Here is a 24795-nt window from a genome sequence, read left to right on the forward strand (position 1 = left end):
TGCATTCACGTGGATGAGAGGGGAAACGAGGGTCCGGCATTAATGAGCTCTGACATGCAACCTTGCTCCTAACACCAGGTGGACGTGGACACACACACACACACACACACACACACACACACACACACACACACACACACACACACACAGAGGTGGTCTAGGCTGGGGGTGCTTCTATGCAAAGCAGACGAGCAGTTAAAAATCTGCGCCAGAACAGCCACATCATCACCTTGCATAGGTGCTCCCTCTACCTTTCCAGCACTTGCGCATTTTTCCCGCAGGTGGAGACGTGCAGCTGTTTGCGCAAGTTACGCACACTGATAACACATTCAAATCAAACGCCTGGGATTATTATATAAGGCTTATGTCACTGAGAAGTGATGCGTAATGCGCAGCCACCAGAACATCCCCCAAGCCAGCTGATGGGCTCCAATATTCCGGTTACCTGGCAGCTGAAACCCGGACTATTTTGATGAGTTTTGCTCTGAAATATTAAAAAATCAGCAGTGTGCAAAGCTTTCATGAGCTGACAAACTCCCCATGGTCGTGCCCTTGGTTATTAACACCGGCTAGGATCTGAGCTCCATGACGAGGACCACAAAATCCGGTCAAACCGACTACCACTCGACCTGCTTTCCCCTTCAGCGTGACAAACTATGGAGACTCAGGTCCCAAAACTTTAATCAAGAACAATAAACACAACTACCTGAGCGGCGCAACTCCTCCATAAATAACCCAGGTAAATGAGGGCTCCAAGTTGGGGATCCAGGAGAAACGTGGTTCAGGGTGTTCTGTTCCGTTCCCACCCCTGCCTGCCCTCCCTGGCGCAAACAGCCATTGGATTAGCGGATGATCGAGGGGAGGAGAGCATGCACAGACTGCGCCATTGTTAAAAAGCCACTAAAATAATGACCGCAACTTAGCGTCAGATGCGTTAAAAAAAGAGCTAAAATGTTGCACACACAATCTGTAACGGCTGTGTGGTTTCACACACACACACACACACACACACACACACACATATATATATATTTCACATTATTTCTCTGCTCGTACACGTGCTTGCAACACCAAATCAGACCCGAAACCCGGATTAAAAGCCCGTTTTTTGTGATACCTGTGACGGTGGGGTTTTAATTGGAAAGTTACCCTGCACGGAGTCCACCCTGGCGCAATCAGTGGCAGGTATACCGGGCCGCCACCGGGGGCGCCCTCACATTACATATCACATGAACTGTCTCATTTGTGTCATGCGGTGGTAAACAACGACACGCAAAGACGCTCCCGCACCGTGTTTACAGCACTCTCCCGGGAGTTACAGTGACCCAAAACCCGGTTTAAACCCGAAAATATCACAACCACACAGCATGTACCCCCCTCCTTCTCCTCCCCCAGCGGAAAACAGCACTGCCTGCCGTCCGCCATTAGGGAGCCAACTGAACAATACTGGAGACTAGAGGCGGCAGCGGCCACAGCACACGGAGCAGCAGGGAAAGCTGTTAATTTAACTGTTTATTGGTCTCTCTGTGTGTCTCCACGGCCCGGCGGGACTCCCGGGGACAGTCCGTGGACACCCGCCGGGCCGCCCGCACAAGTTCCCGAAACTTTGACTTAATTAGGCGTAAAACTGTAATATTAAGGGAGAAAAAACGTCTGTGAAATTCGCTTACCGGAGTAGAGCTGGAAACGGTGTAGCGCCACTTTTGTGCCTTGACATTAATCCCGGGAGCGCGTGCGCAGAACGGAGAACTTTCCACTTTCCGACCAAAGATCGTCTGCTGAGAGGATGACTCACTCCGGACCGCGCGGCGTCTCACGTGACGTAACATGCCGGTTTGAGGGCGTTACGAGAGCAGATGTTGAAAACTCTTATTTTGTTTTTTTTTGTGGGAAACTTTGATCCATTTTTTTCCTGTGTAAAATAACAATCATTTTTTTCTCTAATTTAAGTTGCCATGTTTATAGTAACTGTAACATTACTCATAATTTTGCCCTTAAATGTATGATTTGTTATTGTGATAACAAGTAAAACATATTTAAACTATGTTATTTTTTTTTATTTTAAACCTTTAACAGGCATTGTACCACTTTTTTTTCCAAATTGCTTTACTAAAAACTTGGTGAAACCCAGTTTTATTTAATACATATGTTTCTACAGATACATTCCAGTAATTTGATTATACCACCGTTCTATTTAATTCTATTTTTATAATATTAAATTGATTATTTCTTTTTTCTATCATACATTTTAAACATATTTTGTCACTTGTTTTCGTTTGTTTTTTTAATTGCTTTATTTCATTTTAAAAAGTTACTTTAATATTTAGTTTTTTTTACTAGAGTCGTTCTTATTTGCCTCTATTCATTTTTGCTTATTTATTTTTCTATGTTTGTTGTATGAAGTTATTTTTTATTTTGTGATTTCTATGATTCTGCATTGATTTTTCCACTTTTTACATTGCATTTATATTTGGATTTTTTTTTAAAAACAAATTGATGCATTTTGTCAACGTATTCTGCGGTCTATAATGTATCATTTTTCGCAAAGGTATTTCTTAGTGCGACTGTTAAAGGGTTAATGGGGAAATGCTTTATCCACAAACAAAAGGGTTTAGGTTCACAACCCACTTTCCTCTCTTGCTCTTACAATTATTATTTCTCATGATTTTTGTAGAATGTCAGTTATCTGTGCTCTTGTTTAGGTTTTTTTTCTGGGAGATGTTTTAGAGTTTGGTAAATGTTAATTTATTCTCTGAAATGTTTTGTTTGGGGAAATGCTGTAGTGTTTTGGGAAATGTTTTGATTTGGGAAATGCTGTGGTGTTTGGGGAAAAGTTGTAGTGTTTTGTAATGCAATGTAATGTTTTGACCCTCAGGGCCACTGTAAATAATGACTTATTTAGGACTCAAGACTCAAAATTCAGGACTTGGGATTTACCTGTCTTGCCTTGGGAATTGAGTGCATAATGTACAGGCTATTTTGAGGCTACTTCTGATACTTTAATACATTTTGATACGAGTACCTGTGTATTTTTACTTTTGTAAGTATAGTATTGCTTAAGAAATAACCCAACCACAATTAAAGCAACATACAGTTAACTACCAAAAGCAGCGGTATGGTCCTTTAAATCTTGCTCACGTTTATCGCAACAGGAAGTAGAGGCAGAGTGAGACCTCTCTCATTTACTCGCCTCTCTGACGGCATCCATTCGTATTTCTTACAGTTTTTTTCAGACTGCGCAGCCGCACGAGGAGCAATCAGGGGGGTTGCATGGTCGGCAATTAAACTGCTCCATTAAGCCGATTTAACCTTATCGATACGTATCACGTCTCCCGTGTAAACCGACTTCAGATCCGCCGGTAAACAGACACAGGCTTTCAAAACCGGCCGCACTGAAAGCACACAGCCCGGGTCCAATCAGCAGCAGAGATCCGGGTTGAGAGAGTTCATGTTCCCAGTCCTGCCGGTGCAACATCGGGTTTCCTCACGTAATTTCATCCAGACATGCACGAGACACCAGAAAATATCTATTAATCCCCCAAGAGTGTCCGAAAAACATTTCAGACGGCTCTACAGGAGAAATAGGATGTCAAATGAGCTAAAAATACATTTAAGAGCCATAAAATCATTGTTTTTTAAAGCAAAAATGCCAATTAATGATTCAAAAGGGAAGATGTGAGGGGGTAAATGGTGGGGTTTTTGCATTAAAGAGGCAAAAAGTCGATTTAAGTGGTGACCACGTTTTTAATATGGCGGATCAGGTGCGTTCAAGGTGGAGACCAACATCACTGCAGATTCACTTCAGAGGTTATTTCCGCCTCTACAGACCCACACACACATTATAATACTCATCAGATTAAAGATGAGGAGGACAGGACGGATTTATGTCCAAAATCAGACTGAGAAAGAGGACAGTCGGGTTGCCAGATCTGCAAAATGTCACAAATATGCATGTCCAAAAACACGCAAATTACAAAAACTAAAGCAGCTCACATCATGTGGCCTAAAATGTGACCCATGATCCAGATTTCACCAGAAACACCCAATGATAGTTTATCAAAGCCTTAAGCAGCCGTAAACTGTGTGTGTGTGTGTGTGTGTGTGTGTGAGGCGTTCACTGACTTCCTTTAACCCTTTGAAACCTGAGCCAAGACGCTTGGTTTCCCTCAAAAACATGTGAAGGCAAAGTGAGATTCAAGAAATCACTCCAAAATAAACAAGAAATTAGTGAAAAAAACCACAAGAAAATTACCCAATAATCGTCAAACAACAAACAAAACATTATTATTATTAATAATAATAATAATAATAATTATTATTATTATTATACAACGTTTATTAAAAGTTTGAAAAGTAAATTAAAAAAGATAATATCAAAAAATGGAAACGACCTAGAAAACAAAAAATTGAAATATCTGATTATGATCATTATTAATATAGATCTGAACATTTTTCTACCACCTAGTTTTTTAAAAATAATTTTCTAAGACACAAAACTCAAAGTTTAGGACTTGGGACTTGACTCAAGACAGGAATGCAAAAACTTTTTTTTCCCTTTTCAGTTCAGTGCAACAAAACTAAACAAGCTGAAAAAACATCTCTCACCGTCCATCAAGTATCTTTTTCACGCAAATGTTAGATTTCCTTTTTTATTAGCTCTTGAGGGCGTTTTTATACACGTTAACAAAGTTCTTGACCTTTTAACAACAGTTGGAAATGTAGGGCGAAGGAGAACGAGAGCCTTTCACACTTTCTTTGGTCAATATTCTGCATAAAAACTGTTTAGTTCTTTCATTTTAAAAACAGAATTATTATACATATTTTAATGTTCTCATATTTTTATCAAATTTTCCATTTTTTTGTTTCTTAACTGTTGCATTACTTGCTATATATCTTTTTATTCTATTTTATTGGGCCTACTGTGTTTTTTTCTTGGCACAAAAATGCCAAGGCATCTAAGGCATCTAAATGCGATGATAAACAGTCGAGTTGCCAGAGGAAACGTGGCATTATACATTTCTGCAAACCAAAAATACGTTACATTTGTACGTTTCATATGTATCATATCAACATTAAGTGAAGTAAAATGGGAGATGACTTCGTCATTTTTAATTTTTTTTTTAATTTTTATTTTTTTAAGCATGTCATTGCTGTCTTTCCAGCAACATTTTGGACCCCAAAAATGTGTGTCTTGTAGTGACTTGTCACTATTTTTTCCACTAAGACTTCACAGCATTTCCAGCCGGGGTTGTGCCACCTAAATGTGGGTATTTTAAATCAAAACATGATCTTTTACTAAACATGTTTTTGTGCCTAAACCTCAGCACACTTAAAACTCAGCGTTGCTGTATCTGTTTTTTGCAGAAATGTACAATGCAAACATTTACTCTGGCAACTGATTTGCAATAATTGTGATGATCACTCATCTTTCCCCCCTCACTTTTTGTCAACTCTGTTCTGTCTTTTCACGAATAAAGACATAAAAACAACACATTTTGAGCACCTGGATTAAAGGACTTCACACACACGCTAAATGAATACAGATAGAGAAACCAGTGTGGAAATTTATGTACACATTTTTATTTTGGACAGAGACACAGCCTCGGGGTAAAGCAGTGACTGGCTGCAGCACTTTATACAAACAACACTGAGATCACTCTTCCTCACTAACACACACACACACACACACACACACACACACACACACACACACACACACACACACACAGTGCACGTCTACCTGCAGGAACATTCAGAGCCACATATCTGTAGAAGTCAACGGTTTACGGGAGATCTAACGGTAAGACAGAAGATCTGCAGGATCTCCAGCAGAGGCCACGAGGGGTTAAAACTATCAGCAATATAAAACAGCCTCTTCACCTCGCTCTTAAAGGGCCATACCACAGTTTTTACAACTTCTATTTTGACGACGAATCCTACACGCTGCTCAGTACTAGTCATCTTTTTAAATGCATGTTTGAAAATTTTAGATTCTTAATAGTTTTTCCTTCTCTGCAGCCATTGACTTCTATTTTTTTCATGTATTATGAAAATCAATTATCAGACTTACATCACAGATCAATAATGGAGTTTTAAGTTCCATTATTGTGGTATAATAATTGATTCTGCATCATTATGGATCAGACTAAAGCAGCTTTAAGTCCAGATTGATTTTGAAAAGTCAGCACTATCACAATATAAAAATCAATGGCAGATTTAACCCTTTTAACACCTGGATTGATTTCAGTTTTATTGTGCTGCATTCAGACATGTTTTTATACAATTTAAATCTCTTAAATATGTAAAAATTGGTTTAATTTTGTTCAAAAACACAAGAAAAACATAATGAGCAACTTCAAGAAATGTCCTGCAAACTGCAAAAAAATTAGTAAAAGGTGACAAAGAAATGAGCTGAAAATTAGCAGGAGGGGATTATTAGGTATGATTAAAAAATGTCCAGAAAACTATATTTATAATTCTCTAAATTATGTATTTAAAATGATGTAACAGAATAAAAAGGGGAAAAAAGTAAATACATTTTGTTTTTCTTGAGTTCATTTCCTTGTTTTTGTTTTTATAAGCAGCTGGATGTGAACATGCAGCTGTTATTTTAAAGATATTTTGAATGGCTATTTGTGCACGTCTCAAAATCCCTTCATGTCTTTAACTGCATTACATTTTTATTCAAACTGCTCTGAATACAGGCATTCATATTGTCTCAGCTTGCAGCAACCGCAGTAGTTTGGCTATTTTTCTAATATTTCGTCATTTTCATGACTGCAGCCAGATGGCTGCAGTGATGAAATCGATGGATTAAAAGTCAAAGTCAAGGTCTGCACGTGTAACATCGAGTTAGAAGCAATTAAGTTTAACAGTCAAAATTAGCAAAACTGGTTCCTCCTTCACTTTTGAATTTTGACAGAACAAAGTGAAAACTGGAAATTAAGTTAGCAAGAAGAGGCCTCATCAGTTTAGAGTTTATGAAAACAAACACTGTTCATTTAACTGCAAACTGTAAAAAAAATATCTGCAACAATTCAACAACGTTGTTTAAAGAAATATTGCTGCCATGAGAAATATCTGGAGTCAATTTGTGGTGAAAAAGATTGTCAGAGGAGAGTGAAGAGGAGCGACGAGCCAGTTTTGATAAGCAGCCCTGCAGAATTGCTGTCTGTGTACAAATATCTGGACGCTGCAGCGATCTAGACTAGCGACTAGAAAAACTTTTCTAATTAAAAAAACCCCAAAATGAGCAAAGGGGGTCGATTTTAGCCCTTAAAACATCAGAGCTTTTGTAACTGTACACACTAAATAACTTAACCCACTCCTACAGTGGCACAAAAAAGAGCAAAAAAAGTCATCAGATGACGCTAAAACTGTATATATGTATGTATATATTTCTATATTGTAAGTTAATATGTACAAACGAGAAAATATAAACAGAAACTCTGTGCATTGAAGGCAAAAGGAAGTTTTCTTCATTCATTCAAAACTCTCAACATCTTACTTTGTAATCGAATCATTCTGGCGCGTTAACTTGTGTCGACACCAAATTTAAGGACACATAAGTGAGATGTTAAATTGGTAACTCCGATGACAACAAACTGGTCTATGATTTTGTAAAACAAAAAGATGTTAAGAATCCAAGTTTGCGAGCACTTACGACCCAAAATTGATATCTAATTTTGGTGCGGAAATTTACACAAAAATTTCCCATTTCTTGTCCACTTTGCTGCATCCAAAACAAATCATGACTTTAGGAAAGAGTTCACAAGCTCTGACCATGACAGGGGCGCACTGACACACAGGCTAAAGGGATAGTTTGAATTTTTTAGAGTGGGGTTGCATGAGGTACTTATCCATCGTCAGTGTGTTGGATACAGACGCTGGCAGTCGACACGCCCTCAGTTTGGAGAAGCAGGCAGGAGCACTGACACAGAAGCTGAACAATGTGCTGCTGTGGTCGGGACAGCAGCCAAACATTTTAACAACCTGAAAAAAAAATCAGCGTCGGTGTAAGTGTGCTCTATATATAGAATATTTTCCCTTGAATGCCTCGGAAGAGCATCTGGAAAAACAGCCGGGAGCGCCTGGAGGGGGGTTGCGTGTGCATACTGCGTGCGTGAGATCAAAAGTGACACTGACGAGCAGCGCGACTCCGCGCCTCGAGCAGAAAAGGTGAAAATATTTTAACTCTCATGCGTGCACAAAAATCGCCAGAAACACGCATCGCACAGCAGCAAGAGAGGGGCCGCCAACACGATTACTCCGCGTCTCGGAGTAATCGCCCCCTTTGTCGACTGAGAGGCTGTTTACATAGCAACAGCTCTGTTTGACACATTAAACTTTTGTTGCAAAAACGGTATTTTCGAGGCCTGAAAACACAAACTTTCAAGTTGACCAGTTTGTTTTTCTTCGCCCGTCAGCGAGCTGTGTGGTGTACTTTTGGGGGAGTTTTAGTCCCCAGATTCTGATGTGGAGTGAGCGCTCTGGATTTTAAAGCTTTTACACTTTTCCCGCTCTTTGGTACAGGTAGCTGCAAACATGCGGGCAGAGTCACAGAGGAGTTTTTGAAAGAAATCAAGCTCAATTGCCAAGGTTTCGAAGGGTTAAATAACAATTTCACTCAATGGATTCTGGCTTACAAGAGAGCGATAAACCTGCTTTAGCTCACAGTCAGAAACTGCTGTCTGATGCTAAGGAAAAGCAAGTAAAAATATATTCTAAATATAGCACTCACTTAAACTGAAATATATATTTTAGGTGCCTAAAATATGTTTTGCTGCTGCCCGCATCCACAGCAGTTTATTGACTGGTTTTCATATCAGTGCTCCTGTCTGCTTCTCCAAACTGCTCCATCTGCCGTAGGTGATACACCTCATATAACCCCACACTTAAAAAATCCCAAATACCTCTTTATTTCACTGAAAAAGTCCATGATAAAGTACTGTGTTATCAAACCAACGTGAGTGGGAGAGCTTGGTCCAAGAAAAAAAAATTGATAAAAAATGTGCTAAAAAATCCCCTATTGATGTTCTTCAAATGCACCCAAAAAACTTGCTTTAGTCTACACACACACACACACACACACACACACACACACACACACACACACACACACACACACACAAGCTAGGTTTACCAAAAACACACGCATCTACCGTATCCACGCTGACAGAAGGAGGGACTCGGGGGAGAAAGGCACAACCAAGGAGGGTTTCGGTTTTGAAAGTTACTCCAAAGAGAGAAAGGAGGGAGTTTCTGTCGGCCTCCTCACACCTGAAGGCTGCGGAGTGGCGAAGGTTTCACTAACGATCGGACGGGCTGCTCGAGGGTTACTCAGCGACTTAATCGAACTCTCGACATCCTCAGATTTGCGCTGCACGTGTAGGCCAACGCAGAACACGATTCAGATATCATCAGTTTGAGAATTCTTACTGACGTCAGAGGAAACCAGCATTTAATTTCACTTCATGGTGACGAAGATCCGACAAGCGTTTCCTCTCTTCAACGACAATAACCTCTGCAGAGCTCTTCAGCTGCTGCTCAGTATTTACGTGCGTGTTTTTTGTGTAGGCCAGGCTTTGTGTAACCTTTGATCACTGCAGCTGGACTCTGTACGCACAGATGAGGAGCTTGACCTGAGGAAACAAGAACGTCAGAGATTGAGTTTTTTGAAGAAAAAAGAAACATATAGAACAGCAGCTTGATCTTTTAAAGGTCCAGTGTGTCGGATTTAAGGGAGGATATTGGCATAAGTTGAATAAAATATATTAACTATGTTTTCTTTATCATATAATCACCTGAAAATAAGAATAGTTATGTTTGTATTACCTCAGATAGAGCCATTTGCTTTTCCTCATCCACTACTTTGGTTAGCTGCCCCTCTGAGACAAAAGCGTTGGAAAAACGCTGATTTTTTCAACGTGAAACTGCTTTTGTTCAGTGTTTTTACAGATTTAAATCACTGGGTTATTTTGTTTTTGAGAGGAGGAGACCTCTGCGAATAATTCAGCCTCTGGTGAAAACCTCCTGAACGTCTGGATTTTCAGTTCAGGAGAAAAAAGGTGAGCGCACATTAGCACGTGACATCTTTTATGTGTCTGTCAGTCCTGACAGAGGGATCGCTCCTCAGTCGCTCTTCCTGAGGTTTCTACCATCCTTCTCCCTGTAAAAGGGAGTTTTTCCTTACCTGCTGCGAGGGTCCGAGGACAAAGGGATGTGTTATAATGTTGCGAAAATTACATTTTTTATTAAAATTTAACTAAAATGACTCTTTGTACAGCCCTTTGAGGCGTGCTTTTTGATTGGGCTACAACCAACTTTGACTTGATTGATCTGTAAAGCACTTTGGGTATGAAATGTGCTATATAAATAAATTTGCCTCGCCTCATGTAGCAGGTGTTGGGCTCGCGACCCGTCTTCAACACGCTGGAAAGCATTGGAGAAACCATGATTTGTGATGTGAAACTTCTTTTTTAATTATTTTTTAGAGTTTTGAATCACTTAGTCTGTTTTTAAGGGAGGAGGGGAACTCTGTGGGTAATTCGGCTCCTGGTGAAAAACCTCCTTAACAATAAACACCAAAGAAATTCTAACCAGGACAATTTTCAGCTGGTTGCAATCTGGAAACCTCACCGCTAGATGCCACTAAATCCCCCTAAATCTTACACACTGTTACTTTAAGATGAAGTCAAAGCCAATCAATGAACAGAAAAAAGGTTGACTGTCTAAAAATACTGACGAAATTAAAATTACGTCAAACACGACTCCTAAACAAAGTCTAAATACACTCAGAAGGCACAAATATTATATATTCATGGCAAACAGATAACCTTTCAGGGATGCTCCAACCAAAAAAACAGAGCAAATGTTTTGAGTTTTTTTTTGAGTTTGAAACTCTCCTCCAAGCGTAAAAAATCGAGCGATGCTGTGTTGGTGTTCTGCTACTTGTAAAAAAAAAAAAGGTAAAAAAGATAAAATACAACCCAGAGAGTTTTCTTCAATCCACCGCTTATAACAGTGTGAAACAGGATTTTACAGCTCTGTAAAGTTATCACGGCAGAATGAAATGTGTCCTGTCCCCTGAAAACTGCAAGATAACAACAGTACGAGTACATCTTTCAAGACGCAAAGTGAATGAAATAAATCTACCAGGAAATGAACAGACCTGTCTGGCTGACAGAGCGTGTTCGCGGATGCGTTTGTTTTAACATCTGGCCACGTGAAAACTAGCTTTCTCTGTAGCTGTGGCATATTTACAGTGACGTTCATTAATATGCACAGTCCATGTCAAACTAATTCAGTAAAATAAAGACACTTTGTTGTGTTGAGACAGGTTCTGCTCTTTATCTCATTGACTGTGTTTTTTCGTGCAGCGATATCATCGGTCTTATCTGGTGTGGCAGCTTTGGTCCATTTGCATTCATATCAGTTACATTTCAACAGGGTTTTACAAAAAAAAAGACTTTCAAAAACCAAATTTACCACATTTTTCATTTTTTAATTTTATGTATATTAATACAAAATGAATGTTTTTTTAAAAAAAAATGGTGGTGTCTTGTTATTCCATGTGGGATGGGCCAGATGTTTGGCATGACAAAGAAATAGAAATAAAATCACACATAACAAATAAAAAACTAAAAACATACGACTGGCAGCGGATGCTTTAACGTGTTTAAAGTTGTGTTTGTTGTGTGACTGTTGCTGTGTTACCTTGGCTGTTGGTGCTGATGCGAGACGAATGAAGACTCTGTTGATGCCTGGAACCGGACTGAAGGAGTAGATGAAGTGACTGTCCTGAAGGTTTGAAGACAAAAGTGAAAAAAAGTTTAGGAAAAATAAGCATATCGCCACTTAATTTAAAAAATACTGCAGAATTAGATGGATTCAATGAACTTTTTCAGTAACAATGAAAACTATAATATATATAGAGAGGGATAGTTACTTTATATAAATACATCACATAACTACAGAAAAACAGCCACTGAGTGTACGTGAAATAATGACAACCTTTCTCAAAATAAGGACTTAATATGTCAAAATAATGAGAAGCTTTTTCCAAAAATAATGACTTATCTTATAAAATATGAGAAACTTTCTGACTTAACATCTCAAAATAATCTCAGGCTCTCTAAAAATAATCACTTACCCCCCCAAAAGTAACTAAGTATCTCCAAATTAAGAAACTTTCTCCACATAATGACTTCTTGAAAAAAATACCTTAGTATCTCAAAATGACCACTCTCGAAATTATGACAAACTTTTACAAAATACTGACTTAGTACCTTAAAATAATGACTTAGTATCCCAAAAGAATGTAAAATTTTCTAAAAATGACGACTTATGTCGAAACAATGACTTATTATCCCAAGAAAAAGACATAATGTCCAAATTGGGGCTGAATATCTTATAATAATGATTTAGTATCTCAAAAAAGGGAGCTTTTATTTATAAAACATCACTTCTCAGAATAATCACATAGTATCTCAAAATCCATGTCAAACTCTGAAAATGACTTATCATGAAATAATTAGTTATATTAAAATAATGATGAAGTATGTAAAAATAATTACAACAAAATGATGTAGTATCTCAAGATAATTAAAGGCTTTCTCAAATTAATAATTTATCTTACAATGACAAACTTGCTTAAAATAATGACTTATCTCAAAATGATGTAGTATCTCAAGATAATTAGAGGCTTTCAAAAAATATCTTAAAATACTGACAAACTTGCTAAATAATGACTTCTAATGACTAAGCATCTCAAAATGACTTAGTATATAAAAATGAATGACAAACTTGCTCAAAATAATGAATTAGTATCTCCACATGACTTAGCATCTTAAAATAATGAAAAGATTTCTCTTAAAATAATGACTTATTTAGAAAAAAACAAAAACTTAATATTTGAAAATAACTAAAAGCTTTCTCAAAATTACTTAATATCTCAAGATAATTACATAGTATCTCAGACAATTTCAAATCTTCTAACATAATGACTTAATCTCAAAAATAGTGTCTCATTATTCTGGGATACTAAGTCCTTATTTTGAGAACGGCCTGCAGGAGCTTTTTTCCCCTCATCGAATTGGAAACGCTTTTGACTTCCTTCCCATTTGTACTTTACAAACATTTGATTTGTTCAGATGAACCGCTCCCTACGCTTGTCTTGGCTTGTTTGTCTTCTAGCTAAGCACCGTGTAATCGAACTGCTGTTTTTGTTGAGGACGAACCAGGAAGATGGGCAGCTGGAACTTGTCGTTGAGCACCACGGCGTGAACGCTGCAGGGTCCGCAGAGCCGGGCGGTGATCCCATTCAGGAAATTAGCGTGGAAGATGAAGAGGATGATACCCGAGCCTGGAGTGGCAGGGAGTGAAAGAAGAGTTGGGGGAGAGGAAAACAAGAGAGGATAAAAAAGCCGAAGAGTCCTGGATGATTATATCGTGTATTTAGAAATGCAGCCAGTTGCTGTAGACGTGGTACAGTTGAAGGATCACTACCAAACTCTGTCCAGTGCTAAGTCATTTTCTCTGGGACATATTTAATTTGAGACAATATGAAATAAACATTGAAGCTAAATAACTGATATCACTAAATAAGAAGTCTCCATCGGCCCAAAGTTTCAGGAGGAGGCTCAACAATTTTACTGGTAAGACGGGACTGATTTTTTTTTGTGGACGTGTGGACGCTGTTGTTGAGGCTGTGTGATGGGATGTAACCGTATAACTCATGAGCTCTGCTGCTATGTTGTTGCCGAAAGTGACAGTGTCCTGTTTTGCCGATGTTGCAGTTGATTTCTGGCAGCTCTGAGCGATTCTTCGGAGTTCTGGAAACACAGTAAATCCTGTCTTACTGTGTTATTTTGTGTAATGGTACTGGGTGCTTTATGTTTATTGTGCATGTTTGTTTAATTAAAGGCTCTGGAAACGTGGCTTGAAATAGTGAGAATGCACATATTATATCGGAGTCGAGTCATTGAGTTTCTACAAAAATCTGAGTGAAAATAAATTTTCCCATCAGCTTATTTTGAGGATAACAGCATTTCTCGACGCTGTGTGGGCGTGGCAGATTACGTTTTGATTGACACCTGCTTGGATCCCACCTTTGTCACCTGTCTCGTCTCCATGACGACAGCCATGGAGCAAAGCAGAGTCGGCGTGGCACAGCTCTGTCTGTTTCAGCCCTCTGACTCGTAAATCCAATCTGACGCTCTGCACTAAAACGAGCGAGCTGTTGTTTGAAGCCACAGAGCGTTCTTTTTCTGCATGAATTAACGAAAGGTTAACTTCATCACACATTCACAGAGTGCGGTGCTCTGGATAACCGCAGCGCTCTGAATTTGCAGACGGTCCTGTTCATGCGCTCCGGCACTCAGAGTGAGTGTTTCCAAAAAGCACCTTATTGAAAGGACCATTGAGGGATTTCACTTTGGCATGTTAAATTAGTATCAAGTGACACCTGACTTGACCTGACCTGGCTTTATTTATCTACGTGATATGGATCAGGGATAATCATGCCCAAATCAGCCCAGCTTCAGGAACTGTAAAAAAACTAAAATGACAATATTTCAAATTTGGATTGAGGCTAATGTCTGATGATTTTTTTAATGCTTTTATTATGCATGTGAGACTCTAAATTATATATTAATTAATTTGTTTAGTGATTTGGGTTCCCAGAGGCTTCAAAAAAGTTAAAAAAATAAAATAAGAATTAAAAACAAACAAATAAATGCAACCAGCTGTTAACAGAGCTGAGACTTTGTGTTTTACCCTCTGGTTGTTGTTGCTGTGGCTTGAAGCCAAACTCCAGGGAGAAGTCGGGTCCCTCGCACAGCCTGTGGCAGGCCAGAGGGAAGACGGGCTCCAGCAGCACCAGACGAGACTCAAAGTACGCTCGAATGGTGTCCTCCGCAACACTGGACAGCCTGAGAGACAAAGAGCGAGACAGTGTGAGTGACTTTACGGGCAAAATGCATGAGAAAGCAGAATGGAAAGAACAACATGTGGGGAGTATTTTTTTAACTGCTGTGTAACCTGCTGTTTATTGGTCAGTAGTGATGCATGATTAGGGTTTTACAGGATGGGTATTTTTTTAATTTTTTTTTTTTTTTTAGGGGAAGTTAAACTCAGAAATTTGGAGAATATTGAATTCCCCCCCACACACATTTTCAATATAAAATTTGTACCTTATTTGAGTTTACTAATATACTTACTCTACTGAGCAAAACCTGAGCAAGTTGGTTGGTTTATTTGAAAAACATGGGAAGCAGACAATGTGTGACAGACATGACATGGCCCAAAAATGTGCAAAAAATTAGTAAAATAGTTACAAGGAAATTACCTGAAAATAAGCACACAAAAAAGAAAAGTAAAACACAAACACAAACAAAGAAATCACCTCAAAAGTGCTGAAAATTTAATTATTTTATACATTTAACTGTATTTATTTCTTTAACATAATTTTAGATTAGGATTATTATAAATATAGCTCTCTGGACATTTTTCCCTTTTTTAAAAAATGTTGTTCTTGGGTATCACATTTTACTAATGTCTTGCAATTTGTGGGACGTTTCTCGTCAGTTGCTTGCTGCCTTTTCCCGCATGATTTCGATATATAAAGCAAACCATGCTGCTCAGGTTTCAAAGGCTTTAACACTTGTGAAAGGTGTTTGATATCAGCACAAGAAAATAATGTTTCAAAGGGTTAACTGAGATATTGATTTTTAAAATTTCTACTCAAAGCATCTACAATGATGTCTGCTTATGATGGTATAACGTTTGTTTCTATCTGCATTTGTATAAATATGTGTAATACGAGCAAAAAAAAAAAAAAGTCTGAGCAACTAACTCCTGTTTTTCCATTTTGTTTCCTGTTAATTCCCTTGAATATTCCTGGAATTATGCAACTCTATATGTGGCAGATTGCACTATATAGCATCAATAAGGTATTTTACTGTTTTCCTCTCCCAGTATCAGTGACTGGAAGCTGTGGTTGCCACTCACATGCTGATGTGGTCCTTGATGAGGTCGCACACCATCAGGTTGTTGCTGAGCTTGGCGAAGTACATGGCCGTGTTCTTGTGTTTGGACAGGATGTTGCAGTCCGCTCCGTACTCCAGCAGGAGGCGCACTACGTCAGCGTTCCCTCTTTTGCACGCCTGATGAGGAGGCGAGGAGAAATTTACCAGCACAGCATGAGTCCCATGAACAGATCCAACCGATGTAAATCACCTTCAGGTGCATTACATCATCTTGTTTTTCATCACTGCCCGTCTCTTCACCTTTTTTATCCCCTCACACGTAAACATGATGACAAACTTGTTTGGAGGATTGTGCGTGAAACGTGGCATTACCTTCATCAGTGCCGTCTCCCCGCCATAGTTTTGAGCGTTGACGTAGGAGCCCGCCTCCAGCAGGATAGCAACGGTCGTCAAGAAATTCTGACAGAGGACAAAAATAAAAATAAAGACTGAGAAAATGCACAGATGTAATGACTGGGTATGATGCTACCAATTTAAAAAAAGGGTGTTGACGTGGTGGGGATTCGTGAAAACTGCATGAGAAAATGGGACAAAAACCTTATTTTGGAGATGAAATGATGGTGCTGATGTACCACAAGTGTTTAACACTTTTAACCTACAATGAGTGATTTTTGGCCCCAACAAACCATGGCTTGTTTAAACATTCAGCAGACATGGAGCAACATCAGCATCTATTTGGAGTCGTGTTTCTGTCCACCTGATGAATTTAGATTTTATGTTGACTCTCGTTTTGTCCATTTTGTCCTCTCCAACTCCAGAGGGCAACATCTGGGACATTCACGCTTAACCAGGGTTCATGCACAATATTTACGAATACATTTCCGTTATTTTTACATTCTGTGAAATGATCATTGATATTCATTATCGGTTCTTTGACGTTGCAAATTTTTAAATAAAAAATTCTGTCTATTTTTTTTCTTTAACATATTTTGGTGATTTTAAAGGCAACATTTTGGTGATTTTTTGGGCAATTTTCAAATAAAAAAAATAATTAGGCAATTTATATTTATTTAAAAAAAAATACAGTTATTTTTAAAAATCACCAATTACACCATGTATTACACTCAGAAACAGTAAAAACAGAAATTATTGTTGGATTTTCATGGTCCTTGAACACATCATGTGTCATTACACAGGTTTGTGAAACCGATTTCAATGACTTTTCCAAAATTATGAGGGTATATTTAGTTTTCCAAAATTTTCTAGGCCTGGAAATTGCTATTTGCAAATCCCATGACTTTTCCAGATTTTCATGTACACATGAACCCTGCAGAATGAAATACAGTGAACAACATCGTAGTTAAATTCTCATCATAGAGTGAGAGGCTGTTACCTTTTCAGCGGCGTGCATCAGCGCCGTGGTGCCGTTCTTCTGTTTTCCGTTCACCCTCACCCCCTTCTTTATCAGCAGCCTGAGGATGTCGTCCTGCCCTCCTGCTGCTGCCAGCATGCTCAGAGACATGCCGCTGACATCCTGCAGACAGACAGACACAAAGCTTTAATGTCAAAGATGAAGGAGGTGAAATGAGCAACTTCTCAATGATCTACTCCGGACTGTTAATAAGCGGTTTTTAATTTTGAAAGCTGAAGAAGGGGTAACCCTAAAACTTAAACAAAACATTTCTCCTCAAGGGTTTTTCAGTTCTTGTGATGAGCCATTACTTGTACAACACTGCATCAACACTGTGCAACACAAGTTTTTCTTTTTTTGTATACATTAAACGCTGCAATGAGTCAACTTTGCATTGGGCTAATAATGGATCGACATCAATTTAATTGTGCTCCAATGCCTTTTTTTCCAGGGACTACAAAATTCCAATGTGCTGACTCAAAGTGGATGTTTGTGCCAAATTTGAATAAATTCTCTAAAGGCTCTCTCATAGAGATGCGCGGATGGACAACCCAAAAACATAATGCCTCAGGCCACAGCTATCGCCACCATGGGGGCCTATAAAGGCCGAAAAAACAAACAAAAAAACTCTAACACTGAGCTCTGTAAAAACACAACGTCTTTCTCATGACACCAAAATCTTCAAATTTTAAGCCAAGAAGCATTTTATTGTACAAGCTGAAGTTATAGGTTCCTTACAGTACTTGATAAGAAGCATTAACTGAAGGCAACATAATTACAAGGATGAAGAGTTACACGCGCTGTGTGCTTATACATAGCAATGAAATAAAGCTACAGTATCTACTATACAGGGAAAAATAAATGTTGCTTTGCAACATCAAACAGCAATGGTAGTGTCTGAACTAGCATAAAACAACCGCAGACCTTAAACAGATTTGTTTTCCAAAAAACTGTGTCTGGGGTTGAACCCTAACTACTGTATATACTGCAACACAGATATACCTTTTTCAAAGGGAAGTAACAACACAGGATAAACCCGTTTACTGTTGGTGTGAATGAGTTAACGGGTTATCACAGTCAGTGTTTCTTGTTTATCTGACACTAATGGCTTTGGTATGAAAGGTGAACACTGGTTAAACACAATCACTACAGCTGCTGTGAAGGATAACACAATTTTTTTTGTCCGTGACAAATAGCAGTAGTGCCATCTGGAACTCTAAACCATAACTTCAGCTCATTTTGATCACAAAGAAAATTGTGAAAACTACTGAACGACATCTGCAGAGCCGACTGACCCGAACAAACAACAGACAGACACAACTGAATGAATATCCAGCGTAAAATAAACACTGCAGTGACCAAGTTTTGAAATTGAAATGTGATGACGCAATTTAACAAAGACTCGATCGCAGAGCCTGTCATCTATGGAAAGCCAAGTTTGACCTAAATAAAATAAAATTATGAAATAAACAAATACAGCTACAAAACAAATCCTGAAATAAATAAATGAGGCAATAAATATATGAATAAATGCACATTGAAATGTGTAAATAAATAGTTCTGTTTCAGAAAGGATATTTTTCAAAGGACGATTTCTTTATTTCAGTCTTTTTTTAATTTATTTTATAATTCCAAATGTTTTTTATTTAAGGGAACTTTTATGATGGATTTATGACTTCTTAAAGAATTAATTAATGCCACAAAAAAGCATGTACTGTCATCAGTCACTTAAGATTAGGGGGAATATTATTTTATTTTCAAAATGTTCACTGTAACATGAACCATGACTCTGATGATGTTGATTCAAGGGGCATTCGGTCAAAATCTTTTTTTAAAGTTATCCATTATTTTGAGCCTTTGCAATGCAATGTCAGAAAAAAACATTCATAAAAATCTGTCCTCCAATGTCTAAGCATTTGTAAGACTTTTGAAAGATTAATTTGAGACAATTTAACACCAATTAAGGCCTTATTTTTAGATTAATGGATCCAATGCCCCTTAAGAGTTCTTTTTTTTTGCCTTTAATTAATAGAACAGCACGAGTGTGAAAGGGGGACACAGAGAGGGGATGACATGCAGCAAAGGACTGAGGCTGGAATTGAACCCACGGCCGCTGAACCTATAAACATGGGGCGCCCGCTCTATCCACTGAGCCACCAGGTACCACCCTTTAAGCCTTTTTAAGGATCTGTGGGAAATTTCATTTCTTAAATTCAAATGGATGGGGCTCAGTTAACTCACAGATTCAGATGTGGGGGGTCACAGCGGGCTGTTGGCCAGCGGTGCTCGGTCTAACCTGTGTAACAGCAGCAACAGAAAGTTTGCTGATCCTGAGGGAGATGGGTGGTCCGGGTTCAGACAGCAAGCCCAAGACTTGGTGCCCGTGAGGTCTCGTCCCCGACTCTTCCAACTCCCCTCCAGATCAGCAAAATCAGCTTTTTTTTTCTTTCTTTAAATTTTTCTGTTAATCAGGACACAGATAAAGTGCTAACTCTCGTGCTGTTGTGTTGTTGTTAGTTTGGGAGATAAGCTAACCTCATTCAGTTAAATAAAAGATATCAAAACAAGAAGAGCTGGAAAATTAATGTGGTATTATGAAATAAATGTCCCCTCAAATAATTGAAGAAAGTCCTTAAAAACAATGGTACTTTTAATATAAAACACTATTTATTTATTTGCGCTTACACTTATTTATCCATTTATTGCCTCATTTATTTTTTTCAGGATTATTTCATAGCCATATTTATTTTCATTTATTTATGCAACTATTTAATCTTCACTAAAATGGCTTTCCATACTGACCAGCAGTCTGCTATTGGTAAATGCAGGTTGAACTGGAGTTAAACACCCTGTTTTAAACCTTCAACAACGTTTCTGCATGACAGAAACAAAAACAAAAGTTCAGCTTAAAATGAAATGTGCATTATTTTTTTGTACATTCCACAGCGAATGAAAGTAACCTTCACCCAATCTTCAGTCACTGATGTTAACAGATGTCATTTTCATTTTTGATCTTTTAAATTCTTATTAATTATTTTTTGTGATAATGCTAAAACAAAAAAACTGCAGTGATTATACTTTGTGTTAGATGTAATCAACATGAATAAAAAAAGACGTGTAATCAAGCAAATAATCAACATAATAAGGCAATCTGATCCTGGCAACTGGATATCAATGTCACAAACATCCAGATAATAAAAGCTTAAAAGGAATAAAAATGAGATCAATGTAGTGTATTTACCTCAAATTAGGGTATAATACAACAAATACAACTAAGTACTAAAATGCTCTACACTGTTACAGTATAGTGATACAAAAATACAACCAAACCTTTCCGCAGCTTAACACACGATAAAAATAAAAACATATAAATGAAGATAATGACCATTTATCAACAAAGAGAAAATAAGTCTTCATATTTGAATGAGAGGTATACACATGGAGCTCCTAAAACTCTAACATCAGCAAGGAAGGTTTGCCGTTACTGCTGCAGGCTATCAGGGGCCATCTACAATATAGGCTACTGGCTAGAGCAAGAATACAGTACAACTGGGCCAGGCATTTGGGAATCATATAAAGCAAGTCTACACACATCTATCATGTTGGAGGGACGGGATGCAAAGATTTGCTGGTAGGTTTTCAGTTTTTTGATCATCAAAATTGATAAAAATGCTACTGAAAACAGTACAGGCAGTAAAGATAGATGTCTAAGTACGTTTGGAAGTAAAGAAGAGTAAAAATTCCTCTGGAAATGTACAGTCACTGAGGCCATCAATGCCCTGGTAAAGGTGGCTGGGAAGTCCCAAACATCTAAGCAACTGCTTTCGACAGAATACTGTGTTTGAAATTGTGAAAGCGTATTTGGGTGCCACATTGGCTACGTTTACATGCACGCAAATATTCCACTAATATTCCGAACAAGACAATAAACTGAATTTAGTACAGTCACGTAAACAACATATTCTGATTTGGATATTGCAGAGTTCCCACATATTTTCATGGATAAAATTTGAAACGTCTTTCAAGACCTTTCAAGAACCCATACATTTTTTTTTCTTTCCTTAGGCCTACTTTTCAGGCAGACATGAAGGAAAAGACAGAACGCAGGTAGAAGATGAAGAAATGTACGTGCAGGTAAACAAAACATTTAAATGCATATAAGTGCTATACTGACAGCTACAAAAAATAAATTTATGTTACATTACATGGACGGTAAAGAGCAGAAGATTACTCACATTTTTCATTACAAACAACAAAATTATATGATTTTTCAAAACTGTCAAGATTTTTTACTAATTCCATGACTTTTCCAGCCCTAAAAAATGTGATTGTGAAATTCTGTGACTTTTCCAGGTTTTTAATGACTGCTGGAACCCTGAAATTAGGTCCTTTTCCGCATTTAGTATTTTTCAATTAAGTGATATGATGAGTGATACAATAGTATTATTTAGGCTTGAAAAGCATTTTTGGGACACATATACAGGGTATTTGGAGTATATGTCTCGATTTGTTTTTCTTCTTACTGTAGTTTGTGACATACGGTTTGTTTACGGTCAGCTCTGTGCTTTGTTATGGATAAGTTGTACGCAAACCAACTCACCAACAGTTTGAATGACTGCGGTAGAGATTCATGACAAAAAGCCCACATTTCTGGTCAGAAGGAAAAACACACCTGCTTTAAAACATGATGAAAGACTTGTATATCAACAGGCTTTGCGTTATGCACAAATGTTGTAGCACCGACCTTTTCAGCGGGGTGGTTGAAGTAATGAAAGAGGGAGGCTGTGTCTGCATGGTCCAACAAGTCTGCCACCAGTAATAAACTTTTTAAAAAAAAAACCAAAACTAATTTTTTGTGTTAATTGAAGTACACATGGTTGCATGTAAATGGAGGTATTAGTGGAATATTCTTTTTCACTGGCCACGTTAAACGCTTGGAGGGAATGCTGCCTTTTTCAGAGTAAGGGTAAAAAACAGAGTTAATTATTTTGTGCATGTAAGCGTATTCAGTGGCTACTTGCCATAGCCAATGACCAGTGGCAGGTTGCAAACCCTGACAAAATGAGGTTCACGTTTACTAAATGATCACACATCTAAATTAGAGCACTTTCAAGAGATAACCTGTGATGAACTGACAAACTGACAGTGTTACATACGTTTATATGCAATCTAACCATATTAAAACATCAATATCAGCCATTTTGTGAGCCAAAGCTACAGTACAAACATCCTCAGTTCCACTCATTTAGTGTTTATTCATGCAACAGAACACCTACAGCTTGGTCCACTGGACTTGATTCTTAATACTTCAGGAACTCTTTAAAAAGTGTGACTAAAAGAATGGCAGGGTAGTCTGTATCGCTGTCGAGATCCGATTCGGTGTTTAGACCAGGGTTCACTGACAGTACATTTCACATCTGCTGAATTCTTAAGCCCCATACAGTTTGAGGTTGAAGGCATAGCCCCGGCACACCTCTAAACACTGACCGATCACTTATTGTTTTATTTTTTTTGAAGTCCATTACAAATATTTACAGGGACAAATAAACGGGACCATCCCATTCCGTGCTTTGATTATTTTGAGTCTCTGGTTCCTGTCCTCCGCTTTGTTTGGAGGCGACAATATGCCCTCTTCTTTTCATCGACTGAATTGAGTTGTGTACAAAATATTTGACTTCCCTCCACGTTCTGCTATTCAAGGCAGGCTCAGCAGCCAAACATGCATCACAATCCTTTTTGCCTGGCACTTTGACCAGTTTACAGAAGTCTCCGAGCTGACGCCTCACTGCAGCCTGCTCCTCCTCACTCCACAACCTCTTGATTCGCTTTTGAGTCTTGGTGGCTGGAGTGACTCGTTTTCCTGTACTTTCCTGCGCCACTGGCGTTCTGTCAGGAACACTGGGTCTATGGATTGTTGGGACAACCTGTGCAGTTGTCAGGGGCCTCTGAGGTGGGCCTGCAGGGTAAGCTGGTGTATTTGAATGGTTCAGAGGTGTGAATGAAGAAATGATAGGTCTGCTTCTGTCGTTAAGTGGTGAGAACGTGGGGACCATTGGTGTACTTGTGTTTAATGGTGTGAATGTAGGAACCATTGAGGTGCTTGGAGCAGTATAAGTGCTAAAGTTAGGGATCATTGATGAACCTGTAGTGTCCTGGGGTGTATACACAGAAGATGGAGGCATACTTGTGGCGTTCTGTGTATAAGACGGAGACAATGGCATAAGTATGTTGTTCTCCGATGTGTACGCAGGAGGCATTAGTGCATTTGTTGTGTTGTGTGGAGTAAATGTAGGAACTACTTGTGTATCAGTAGCATTCAATGGTGTAAAAGTGGACATCAAGGGCTGACTTGTGTGGATCATGTTTGCACTCGTAGAACACAAAGACGCATACGTTGAAGTCATCTCTTGGGGGAAGTTGGTTGGAGCCATTGTCATGCAACAATTTGAACTTTCTGTCAGGTGATCCAGATGCACTGTTGTCATATTACAGACAGTGGTTGAGTCCTCCAAATCTTTCTTTGCGTTTCGAGCTTTGGGACTCTTTGGACTCTCATTTGCATTCCCTTCAGATTTATGCTGGTTATTTCTCCTCCTTATAGTCTGTAATGTGTTGTGGACGTAATTTTTTACATCTGTCCAAGATCTTCCACAAAGATCTGGTTCAGCAGCTATGCAAGCGTTGCACTCCTTTTTGCCTGGAACCTTCATCTCAGTGATAAATTCACTCAAGCAGCGCTTCACTGCAGCCTGCTCCCTCTCGCTCCAAGGTCTTCGTTTTAAGGCAGGCTTCTGCACAGTTCCTAAAAAGATAGAGTTTAGAGAATCATGGTTATATTAGAGAAATGAATAATTAATTAATGAAGAATTTAAATGATAAAACTGTGAACTCAAGTGCAAGACAGTTCATTCCAGATCTTGAAAAAATAAAAGTTTTGTTCCTCAAGCTATTATCTAGGATGTCTACAGGTAACCGTTAATCAGTTAACTGCTAAGAATATTATTTGTCAATTTAGAAGTTAATTTTAATACTCATTAGTTTAGTAGCAGTATTGGCACCATAATGTACCACAACAAAGCTTGCAAGGTATTTATGTTCCACTGGTACTCTGTATTTTGCAAAATCCACATCAAGTGGGCGCTAGTTGGAGTCGCTGCTTATTTGGTGATTATTGCTGGTAACACCGTACCAGCCCATGTTGGTGTTTTTGCAGAAACATTGTGCCCACCCTCCGGTCATCCCCCCAGAAAACCCCAGTGAGTAAATGGCTTCATTTTGAACCACAAAATCTTCATTGGCTCTGTTAGCACCATCATCACAGCTAGTGGTGCTGACAAAGTTTACAATGCTAGGGGTTTTGCATCTCAACATAAAGGCGTTTACTCAACGGGTGACACC

The 24795-nt window shown here is 38.6% G+C and overlaps 2 protein-coding genes across 4 annotated transcripts in view; both read right to left on the reverse strand.

Moving 5' to 3' along the window:
• Nucleotides 1–1810, reverse strand: part of zmym2 (zinc finger, MYM-type 2) — a 46158-nt gene extending 44348 nt beyond the window's left edge. The window contains exon 1 of one of the 2 annotated variants that reach the window (XM_088083594.1): nt 1671–1810. The gene's annotated coding sequence lies outside the window, so the exon portion shown is untranslated. Of the gene's footprint in view, nt 1–706; nt 802–1670 lie in introns of those variants that run through there. The other variant, XM_088083595.1, reaches the window with a different exon arrangement.
• A 3748-nt stretch (nt 1811–5558) lies between these two features.
• Nucleotides 5559–24795, reverse strand: part of mphosph8 (M-phase phosphoprotein 8) — a 35953-nt gene continuing 16716 nt past the window's right edge. The window contains exons 8-14 of one of the 2 annotated variants that reach the window (XM_042495282.2): nt 17380–17520; nt 16359–16445; nt 16009–16163; nt 14776–14930; nt 13239–13363; nt 11716–11799; nt 5559–9641 (exon numbers count right to left, since the gene is read on the reverse strand). In XM_042495282.2, the coding sequence (XP_042351216.1) occupies nt 9600–9641; nt 11716–11799; nt 13239–13363; nt 14776–14930; nt 16009–16163; nt 16359–16445; nt 17380–17520 (789 nt within the window). In that variant the 3' untranslated portion in view covers nt 5559–9599. Of the gene's footprint in view, nt 9642–11715; nt 11800–13238; nt 13364–14775; nt 14931–16008; nt 16164–16358; nt 16446–17379; nt 17521–18896; nt 24200–24795 lie in introns of those variants that run through there. The other variant, XM_088083596.1, reaches the window with a different exon arrangement.

This window comes from Plectropomus leopardus, chromosome 10 (genome assembly GCF_026936395.1).
Source record: "Plectropomus leopardus strain MGB_pleo_1.0 chromosome 10, ASM2693639v1, whole genome shotgun sequence".
Taxonomy (NCBI): domain Eukaryota; kingdom Metazoa; phylum Chordata; class Actinopteri; order Perciformes; family Serranidae; genus Plectropomus; species Plectropomus leopardus.